General features: G+C 37.5%; 2 protein-coding genes across 2 annotated transcripts; both read right to left on the bottom strand.

Moving 5' to 3' along the window:
• Positions 1-720: 720 nt before the first annotated feature.
• On the bottom strand, positions 721-4,172 carry LOC133728569 (protein Iojap, chloroplastic). The gene is made up of 5 exons (XM_062155971.1): positions 3,871-4,172; positions 3,332-3,458; positions 2,537-2,675; positions 2,340-2,428; positions 721-1,236 (listed from the first exon to the last, which is right to left on the bottom strand). The coding sequence occupies exons 1-5, from the start codon at positions 4,105-4,107 to the stop codon at positions 1,115-1,117; spliced, it is 714 nt and encodes a 237-aa protein (XP_062011955.1). The 5' UTR covers positions 4,108-4,172; the 3' UTR covers positions 721-1,114.
• A 1,182-nt stretch (positions 4,173-5,354) lies between these two features.
• On the bottom strand, positions 5,355-11,213 carry LOC133728568 (serine/arginine-rich splicing factor SR45-like). Its single transcript, XM_062155970.1, has 13 exons — positions 10,898-11,213; positions 10,356-10,415; positions 9,651-9,739; positions 8,923-8,969; positions 8,766-8,846; positions 8,516-8,672; positions 8,213-8,423; positions 8,060-8,128; positions 7,426-7,548; positions 6,793-6,862; positions 6,671-6,705; positions 5,915-5,987; positions 5,355-5,717 (listed from the first exon to the last, which is right to left on the bottom strand). Exons 1-12 carry the CDS (start codon positions 11,104-11,106, stop codon positions 5,915-5,917), a joined length of 1,224 nt encoding a protein of 407 aa, XP_062011954.1. The 5' UTR covers positions 11,107-11,213; the 3' UTR covers positions 5,355-5,717.
• Positions 11,214-11,446: the final 233 nt, after the last annotated feature.

Raw genomic sequence — 11,446 nt, 5'->3', positions numbered from 1 at the left:
GTTCCTTTTTACATTATATGAGTTCGATAAGAAGTTCAAAAACTGAAGGTACTGTGGTGTACTATTTTTCTCTCTTTCACACCCTTGTCACTCATCTTTCTTCCATGGGGATTGGAAAACACGTTTAAGTAGCTTTCTTTGTCCTTGTCGTAATTCACATTGAAGTTGGAAGTTGAAGTTGGAAGTAGCAGGAACCTGCTTCCTATCATAGCATTCAGAACCCTCTCGTTCAACCTGTTTCTTATCCGGGTGCATCAAAGAAAATGGATTTAACCACCACTCTTGCATGTGAAATGATACTCGACTCATTCCCCATTGTCGAAACCTCTCATCATTTCGAAAACAGACATTACTCCATCCATCGTAAACCCACTAGGAACTAGCTCATCCATTATTCCATCACACTGAAGACCACCAAAAGGCTCTTCAAATACCCTAATCCAAGCAAGCCCATTAACCATTACATCTCTCTCAGGCATTTCGTCAACACTTGATGTGCTTCCTCCACTAACCCAAATTCTAGATACATATTTACTCAACAACATATACATCCAGCTCCAACCCATATAGAGGATATAATGCTAGCTCATTTTGCATAACCCAGCAATGATCGGGCACTTGGAGTGCAAGTTGTTTATTAGGCTACATACTTGAGCGCATATCATATGTTCATGTGATGGCTGTGTCCTTTGTTGGGGTAGTGGGTACCAACACTTACAAGACCAGATGAATATGCAACTTATATTCCACAAGAAATAAACAAAAATAGTAAGCTACACTAAATAGTATTTCAAGATTCATAGCATAGCAGCTCATGGATATTACATATACAAGCCTCTAAACTTGTTGATGACCTGATGACTAGTGAAGTCTTAAAACACTAACTAAAATGTAGAGTTGCAATAATGCTTGCACAGTTGCACCATGCCTACTACGCTGATGGTGTCATCCCAAACAACCATGCTGGGCCCAGAAATTCGTTTCAGTAACACTGTCAGTCTGCAAGGAAGTTAGTAGATCAAGCTCCAAAACCGGCAGAGGTTGAGGTAGCTGCATAAGCCATCCAATGAATGCATCGGCACTCAATTCCATTTGTTGGGAAAATAGGTCTTTCTTAGCCTCGCATTGGTGGCTGGTTTTCGAAAGGTAGTTCAACGGGTGTAGCGTTACCATAGAATTCTTCCAAGTTGTAGAAAGCTCGCTGTGGCGGAAGAAATATATGGATTACAACATCACCTGGAATTAGGAAACGGGAGCAAAAGTTTAGCATGCAGGATCAACAATTTCTAAAAAGAGTTTTGGTCAATACACCCAAATTGCCATTTGCCAGAGCCCAATGATTGGTTCCATGAGGATGCATACTACATCTCACCAGAAAACAGTGATTCTGGTGTCTAAATTATACCAGGTGAATCATTACTCAGAAATTGAAACATAGAAAAGCCATATGCTTGTAGGTTTGTGCAGATGTGGGTGAGAAAGAGATTTAATTTCTTCCAGTTTAAGGTGTTACATAACAGCTTGAACAACATAGCCTATGAGCCTATGCAGTCGCATTTTGAATGGACTATTAAATACAGGATCACGATGTAAACTATTTATAAATTTATAAGATGCAAGAGAAAAAGGAAGGGAAAATTTACAAAACAGAACATTGAAGTCATATATTGACTGTTGTGTTGTGGGCACTACAAATCTTGACTATGCTTTTTTAACAAGACAGAACTTTGATTTACAAAAACATAGCCAGTTTAGATACATAGTTAAACTACTGGTATTCACAACTTTACTTTTAACAAAACTTTTGCACCAGAGTAGTGCACAGGTAGAATCCCTGTTGACTACCATAAACAATATTACAATAGGCATCATGTTTGCAAAATCTTTAGTCGTCAATATTATTCAAATGAAAGTATGAAACTAGACATTTGGAAGGAAAGTGTTCAGAAAAATTCCCTACAGTTCCCTTAAATTTGTAAAGTGAAGAATCTGAGCTTTGACTGGCTAGGAATGTCCGGTAGTTTTTTTATCGTATACAGGGGTTCATGTGAGCAAGTCTAATAGAAACTGCCTAAGAAGGCTACAGCCAGCTTGCCTATTTTCATATGGAATTAGTTAACTTACCCCCATATTATATAAATATTATAAGCTGATTCATGTTAGCACCATGGACAACAGTTTTAGACAACGGATATAAAACAAAACAAAAAGAACCAGAAGGTCAGGTCATATATCCCATAAATATAAATGTATCAAGGTTAGAAGCTAGAACACATGCACAAACTTAACAAAAAGTTTGTTTGAAGGCAAATTCACAAGGCAAGGAATACCACACTTACCAAAGTCCAACAGGGTCCATGAATTGGGTTTAGCGTCTCCGTTTGGAATTTTTCCATACTTTTTCTCTGCCAGATCTCTCATCTTGGACCTAAATTGCAGCGTAAAAAGTGGATCAAATATGCTGCCAAGTCCAACTCATAATTCAGCTTGTAAATCAGACATAAAAAAAATCATAAAGATGATTTGAAGCCCATACCTAATTGCATCAATTTGTGGACGAGAAAAAGCTGTGGCAATAATAAAAAACCGAGTCCAGTATACAAGAGGCTTAACAAAAAGCACCTTTATATCTCCGGCCTTTACCTCATTTGCAACTTTGGCCAATTCTACAGCAACTAAAGAGATTGAAGGAAATGATTAACTGATTTCATACACAAAATATATCATGCATTTTAAAATTTCAGGTTCATACATCCGTAGATTTTGGTTATAATTTAATTTTAATTTGAAGAACAGACATGCTCAAAGCTCAATAACTGGACATTGAAAAAGAACCATAATAGACACAGACATAATCTGACATCAAGATTCCAATCTATAACAAATGCGAGTATGAAGCATTCTTCATTTTTATTAACTACTTGCACATATCTAACATCGCAGATTGACTTAGTCAAGAGATTGTGCGTATTACTGCAAATGCAATCTTCAATAAGAACTTCCTGCAGTCAAATTCACTTTACTGGTTGACAAGAAAGGAGGAATAGAGGTAGATCTCAAGGTACAAGCCTATTTTGTATACCAGGACAGATGATTCAAGTTATAGGCTTATCTCCCCCCTCCCCAGCATGCAGTCACAAGCCTAACACAATCCCTTCTCTCCAGACTTGAGAACCCCCAAAACTTGGAAACATTGTAATAGAATAAGACTAGACAGACCTATTTATAAACATGCAATATTAAGGCTAAAATTGAGAGGATATCAAAAACAATATCGACATGTATCACACAGCAAGGAATCAACTTCATACTGATTATGATATGAGCTTACATGCTAAGCTCTCAGCATCGTCATCAAGCTCTGCACTAGGAGCCTTCTTGTCCTTTCTACTATATACCACCTTTCCATATTTATCAAACAAGTCATCAAACATATCGTCTGTATCTTCACTCACATTCTGCAACATTCAGCAAATAGCCAAATAGTACCCAAGGTTCAGAATGACAAAGCGCAAATTACAAGATTTAAAAAATATTAAAAAAATTAAAAAGTTGCCCCAACACTGGAGCAAACCAAAAACCACTTTCAGTGAGACTAAAATTCGAAACCATAACTCTCCAACAGGTTCAGTTAGTTGATCAATCTAGCCTTTTTTTACTTTATCTTCTATAACATCTACAAGATAAAGTTTGAATCTTTCACTCTCTCTACACCATTTCTGTATTCAAAACCTAAAACCCAAAACCGAAACTTGTTTCATAATTCCACTTTCTTATTAACAGCAACTCTACACAATTCAAAAACCAAAACCCCCAGCTCAAATGAAATGAATAACCAAAGAAAAAGAAAAAAGAAACGAAATACCATACCGGAATGAAACTATCTTCAGCTTCTTTCCCCTGAGCCAAACGCCGCAATCTGAGCAATTCCCTCGACGTCTTTTTGCTTCTGGGTAGTTGCCAAAAGCATTTGCAGGGCAACCATTTATGAGAAGAAATCGCGGTGGGGCTAGTTTGAGCTTGAAGACGACCCAGTTTCTGGAGGTCATCGTAGAATCGGTTTCCGGCGCCAGCTGCCGGGAAAGACAGAGTAACGAGTACCGCCATTGTTGTTGTTCAGATTTTTTGAAGATGATATTGCAAATGTAAGAGATAGATGATACTAGCGGGCAGTATCCATATATGGATTTGGGCGGGTTTGGGTTTGGGTCGGGCAGATAACTCTTGGTCTTCCACTCTCCACCAAGTCCACAATTGTTCTGTATTTTTGTTGTGAATTTATTTTGTATGGGGAGTGAAATCCACTCCTTCATTTGTAAATCTACATTCTCTCTTTCGTTTCTTAGTCAAAATTCTCATAAAAAGAAAAAATTTAAGTTAATAAAAATAATTTAAGTTATTGAAAAATGAAACATAAACTGTGAATTTGTAAAATATGAAGTGTGAATTTCACTCTCCTTTTATATATTATTTCTCTTATACGCTTTCTCAGATAAGAACTGTGAATTTGTAAAATATGAAGTGTGAATTTCACTCTCCTTTTATATATTATTTCTCTTATACGCTTTCTCAGATGTGTAGTAGAATTTAGACAAAAAAACATTGGTACTGGGATCGGCAAAATCCTCATGAAAGAATGTTCCATCAAAATCATACGTACCAGGAGCCAGGTAACATCCGGGTGTTAAATGTGAGGAGATTTAGAGTTGAGGTAGGGAAACGTTCGAGTAAGAAGGTAGAGATGGAGGGGAAGTGAAATGATTTCAACCGTAAAAATAAAAATATCTTCCAATCCACAATTTGATGCTATTGGAGAAGCACGAGAAAGTATCTTCAAGGCTTCAAGCAACTTATAGCTCACAGAGAAATGAGAAGAACTATAGCACGTCCACATCGCATTGGTGCTTCCGTGCTTGTATATGTGGATTGAACACAGTTGCGGTCTACAACTTCAAAGTTGGGAATTGCCACGCAAATCGTTTGCACTCATTGGTAAGTTTAGGTCAAACTATGATTAACTGATTTATGAGCCTCTATGATTAACTGATTTATAAGCCTCAGTAACTACTTTCAGATCATTGAAACAAAAAGATTCTTATAGATATGAGATTATTGGTGCATAAAATAATATTATCACCAACTTTCTTTTTATACCAACCAACGTCGCAGACAACATTATTAATAATAATAATAATAATAATAATAATTGCGAGATTATATCATCCAACTTATTTCTTTTTAACGAAACTATAGGTAGACTGCCCTTCTCTTTTTTTTCCTTTTTTTTCGAGTCACCAGTCCCACATTGGGCAATTTTACCTCACTTTGGTGTAATCTAAAAGAACACAATAATAGATGGGAATTTTTTTAAGTTCTACCATGAATTTTCAAATAATACATATAAGGTGTTACAATAGGTTCACCAATATTCCATCAGGCAACACCTTAATCCCCAGTCCATACAAGTAAAACAGAAAAAAATTTAGCCAATAACACTACAACTCAACCCATTAACTCATAAACAACAAAACAGTATTAGCAACTCAGAATATTAGTCACTCTTGACAATGTCAGTAGTACATTTTCATGGGTAGTTGGTACCAGGGAAGAAAGGGAGGGAGAGCAAGAGGGGAAAACAGAGGGGGAAGAAGAGAGATGCAGGTATTACCTATGGGTTACGAGGGGGTGATCTGCTACTGCTTCTTCCTCGTAAATGCCTACAAAAAGCAACCCACATCAGAAAAAATACCAAATCTAATGCAGCTGTGGATTTCATATGAATGATATTGAACTGATGTAAAATATTTTTGTATGATTAAAATAAACCATTAGAAAAGCTCTTAAGACATTTAAACGTGTTATTTTGAGCCTGAACAAGAAAAACTTTGCCTTCTTATAGGGATGCAAGTATTACCTATGGCTTCCGAGGAGGAAGAGGTGAACTGCTTCTGCTGCTGTTGCTGCTACTGCTTCTTCCCCTTGCAGGCCTTCATAAAACATCAGAACACGCTGTTAAAAAAGCAAACCCACCAAGGTTTTGTGGCCATGAATATCTTCGTTCTAAGCTCTTAAGATTTTGTGCCCATCCCCTAAAAGCCCAAGTTTTCATTATGTTGAAACAGAAAAAAAAATTAATAGGAATTTCATGAATAAAGACATCAGTACAAAAAGCTTGCCAGTCCCTCGAGGAAACTACACAACTGAACATGAACAAGAATCTTAAAAAATAGGTAGAAGAAGACTAAAACATTACAGCGATTGCATGGAAGGGGTAATCTCCAAACACAAAAAAGACCAAAGCCCAAAGATAGGCCCAAAAGTGGACTTTCATCCCACAGAAAATCACCTCTTCAGCCCTTGCTCCCAAAATTCGGTGTTTTATATGATTAAGCATGCTCACAAGGAAATTATGAACAAAAAAAAATGCCCAGATAAATTCATTAGCATCCAATTGGCTATTTTGAATCACTATTAGACAAGTATGAATACCAAGCAAGAAAAGCTCAAAGTATGCCAAGCAGAAACAGATGGTAGCAATATGCATAAACCAGAACCAAAGAAGTACACTGGCAACATATGCACCAACACAACCACATTAACAGCATGTATCCTAAAATAGGTCAACAGAAATTTAAGAAAATACCAAGAAAAGCAAAATAAACAAAGATACCTTCTTGGACTACGAGATGGTATCCTCCGGACTACCTGTTAGGATGGAAGAATCAAGCCATGTAAGGCAACCCACAATCTAAGTCCTCAATCAAAATAACTAAGATACACAAAAGGACAAACCTTGCGTGGACCAGGTGATCCAGAGGAAGATGATGATGACCTCCCACGTCTCGTCGCTGGACCTCGACCTCTGTTGAAGCGAAGAAAAAAATAGCTTAATTTCAGTACTTCAAGATATTTAATAATAAATGCTCAATCCAAACAGGGAAGGTTGGTGGGCATTTTAACAAGGTCGACACTCCCCCCCCCTCCCAAAGAAAAAGAGGGAGAAATTCCAATACCAAAGACCCAAGATAGATTATCACAAAGTTGGGCACCATCAAAAGAGGATATCAACCACAACTTTGCTTCTACAAACATAGATATTGACTTAAACCATATTACTGTCCACTTATGTACACATCATATATTTCCATAATCATTGATTGTAATGAACAAAATGTCAATTCATACCCAATCAATCAAACACGATACTGGTAGAATTATGAGAAACAGAACTCCCAGTGAGGGAAAAAAAGGACCAAGATGGGACAAGAAGATCCTCTCAGAAACATCAAACAAAAGCCACAGGCAAAGAAAAGCAACAAGCTAAAATAAACTTTTTACAGCCCAATCACTCAAAAGAGCATCAACCAATCTGAAATTCTTCAGATACTAAGTTTGAATTCAAACGATATGATATTTAAATGTTACCTCCGTGGTGAAATTGATCTTGAACGTGACCGAGCAGGCCTACGAATAGGAGGAGAACGGCTACGCCTACGACTGATTGGAGACCTTCTCGGAGGACTACGAGCCCGTCGAGGAGGAGGTGAACTGAATAAAAATCAAATTCATTGGATAATTAGAAGTAGACTCAGAGTAGCTTAACAAACACATGCAACCGTCTTGCTGCAATTCCTGACTATGTACGATAAATTGATATGGGATATACAGTGTTGTAACAGTAAATATCAAAACACTTGCTTATTAACCAATAAATATAGGCATGAACCTTGACCATTATTAAAAGTTGGTGGGCATGGACGCATACAAGTTCAATGTTAGATTGTTATCATGGGGCTTTTCACAAATATATATAGATGACTTTCATAACTGAAACATAATAGCCTGACTTCATTTCCTTGCAACACTCACGTGCTGATTAAACATGAATATCCATGCTTTTGTGTTGTCATAATATGCATTCAACAACAATGTCTACATGAACAATCAACATGAAGCGCCATTTTTAACCCCAAAAAAGTTTATGATTTGCCAAAAGACAAAAGTTAATTAAATGAACAATGTCTGACAAAATTAAGTAATTGCTGACACTAATAATTACCGGCGCCTTGGGGGAGGAGAGCCACGTCTGCGAACAGGGGGGCTGCCACGTATCCTTCTTGGAGAAGCCCTATATAAGAAGATAATTAATCAAATGCCACTCGATTTTGGAAAAGCATAAATACAACATATATTCATCTGCAATTATAGATACCTAACTGGGGATCGCCGCCTTGGTGGCGGAGACCCAGAACGTCCTCGGGATGGAGAAATAAGCCTCCTTCTTGGAGATGTATCACCACGTCGGTAAGGAGAACCTGCTCGACGACGAGGTGGTGGAGAATCTAGCGGTCTTCTTGGAGATCCACCTCTACGAGCCACTGGAGATCTCCTTCGTGGTGAAGGTGGTCTCCGACGAGGAGAAGCTGAAATCATTAAATCAAAGATAGATTAATATATTACTAGCCAAAATCCATGTATATTAATGTCCTAAATATATAAACAAACCAGATTATACCTTCCCTCAAACGCTTTGGTCCATCCTTATCAGCATTGATACCATCAGTTTTCACAGTATCTCTCTTTGGAGCAGTTACAACAGGCTTAGGAGGTGGCGACTTCTGACGCTGAGATAATGTAAATTTTGCTTGAACTACATTACCATCAATTTGACCCTGCAATAAGGTAATTTAAAGATATCATACTCAAAATATATTATAGTCATATAATAGAAAATTCTTCTACTCTCACACTTTTTGAAAACTTACGCCATCCATGTGTAATAGTGCTTTTTCAGCATCTGCTCTCATCTTGAACTCCACGTATCCATATCCTTTTGGAAGATTAACCTGCAGTTTTAGCCAGTTTTATAAACTTCCACCAATATAAGTTCCTTGGATAAAGACTCAATCTAGCATGACTTACACTACGATCCATTGCCAGCTCAACATGTACAACTTCACCATAGTTGCCTGCAAAATGATACAAGACAAGATGAGGGACAATGTCCACAACCCTTTTACTGAATATTAGACAATGTAAACTATTGATGTAAGAACGCTACTCTAAATTAAATTCTTAATTTAGGGTCAGTGCTGCAGACAAGAAGCCACTTTTATGACCAATGACTAAGCATACTTTTATTCTTTTGGTTACAAGGAGGCCCTAAAATGGCCTAGAACAGAAAGGAAAGCAAAACTAACTATTAGGCCCAACAGAATGCCTGGATCTAGGAACACCATTAAGTCATCATGAAACACAGCAGCTGGTTGAATGACTATGCATACTTAACGGTTGATTGAAACAGTTCTTTGATAAAGATAAAACAGATGTGAAAAAGAATAAAACTTGAAAAAATAATAGCATCCCGTTCTGGTTACCCAGTTGCTACTATAAGAATCTTTCTGATAGAGACACACTTATTAAGATTTTAAATTTAATTACTTGTCAAAATAGTAACTGACAAGGTTCGAAATTCAACCCATCCAGCATCATCTTTAGTTTGATGCAATACTTGACACAAAGTTATGGTTGGACATGTCAAAATCATCAAAATGATATTAAAACCACTCAAAGTCAAGAAGCCAAAATGAAGTCCAAAATTAAAAGATAAATGAAGTCCAAAATTAAAAGATACAGAATAAGAAACATACCAAAAATTTCTCTTAAATGGCCTTCATTCACATTCCTTGAAAGCTTATCAATGTGAAGAACAAGTGACTCATGAGCCGGAGAAGATTTCCTGAAATGTGATAAGTTAGCAGATGCATGGGAATTCGCATACACTTTGTATGGATTTAGAGGGGCAAATATGGCGAAGGTACTCCAGGCATAAATTTAATGTCATAATACTTTAAAACAGACAGAACTCCATACAAACTGCACCCCCAATATAAAGTTGAAAGTAAATGTATACTAGGGAACCTAAAATTAAATGTCACCTGTAGCAAAAGCATGCATATCAGAGGTGCAATAATCAATCTCCCATAGTTTCAACAGTTGGTAAATCAAAACATGGGTTTTCATTACTCGAATAGCATAGTATAATGAAAAGGCCTGCAGATTCTACAAGTTACGAATCATACAAAATCATGTAAAAACTTGCCTTCAGTTATAGAGGGAAGTAATTAGTCTCCTCTTCTAATTATACAAGCTAATATATGTTAGCCTTGATCAACATTCTATACCTAGTTTCAACTATCTTTCCTTACAAACTTCCTGAGGAATCAATATTTTCAACTTTGAGCCTCCAGAGTATTCTCTTCCTACTGTGCCCTCCCAAAAACAGGATAATGCAAAAGCCATTAAGAAGACCAAAGCTAGGAGGAATCGAAATCAAGCACAAAAACAATCTTTACCTTGGAGGTGGAGATGCCCTTTTAGATGGTGGAGGAGATCGACCTCGTCGAGCGCCAGGACTGAAAACAAAAAAAAAAAAAAACAATTTACTTGGCATCAAAACAGGCAATGCCCACAGTTGCACAAAAAATGGGGATAAAAACTAAACAAAGAAAGAAAGGTTTGAAGTTTTCAATTTTAATTCATATCGAAGTTGCTCAAGTTTTGTTTTCAAAATCAGGTCATAATTATAGTTTTGCGTAATTCAACTCCGAATCTGCTTGAATATATTCCTGCCAACTATAAAAACTATATGTTTGGATGCAATGGTGAGTAGCTAAGGTCGAATTTCTCACTGCCAGGCACAAAAGACCAATGCAACCAAAGAAACTGAATCAATTACAATACACATTGACCAAACCCTAACAATTTCACGCTATATAAACAGACAATTTAAGCCGAAAAGAATCAAAATCAAACAAATAAAACTTGATTCGACACTGATACACATGCCAAACAGCACTTCCAAAACCCTAGACTGTGCGAAACTCAAAAATCGAACCTTTTTTTGGAGGAACGGGGGCTAGGGCTGCGAGAGCTGCCGCTGCGGGACGAGGAGGAGGCGGAGGACCTGGAGCGAGACCGGGAACGAGAGGAGGAGCGGGAGGAAGAGCCTGAGAATGAACCGGAAGGGGAGCGGGAGAGTGAGGATGAGGCGGAGCCGGAGCCGGAAGGCGGCGAGCGACGGCCGCGGATTGGCTTCTTCGCCATGGATGACGGAGGAGAGGGAGAAACGAAACCCTAGATAAACCCACCCGGCTGGAGAGAACGGTCAGTGGATACCAACAACGAGTAGAAACTGTTTATGGTTATGTTTGCGAGTACTGCCTAGTAAATAAAAACAAGGCTTTTCTTGAGCGAGAGATAAAAACAAAGATTTTTACCCTTTTTTTTTTCCTAAATTAAATTTCATAAACTAATTTTGTTTATTTTTCTATCTTTTTAAAGTGAGTATTCAGTGTACCTCGTCGGTACACTGACACTGACATGAATGGACGGCTGGTACATTTTTTAGTTATTATATAAAAAAGAGTGTCTATAAATATCAACA

The sequence above is a fragment of the Rosa rugosa genome, chromosome 2, assembly GCF_958449725.1.
Source record: "Rosa rugosa chromosome 2, drRosRugo1.1, whole genome shotgun sequence".
NCBI classification, from domain to species: domain Eukaryota; kingdom Viridiplantae; phylum Streptophyta; class Magnoliopsida; order Rosales; family Rosaceae; genus Rosa; species Rosa rugosa.
The sequence above is the reverse complement of the archived record's forward strand: the minus strand, read 5'-3'. Positions and strand labels throughout refer to the sequence as shown.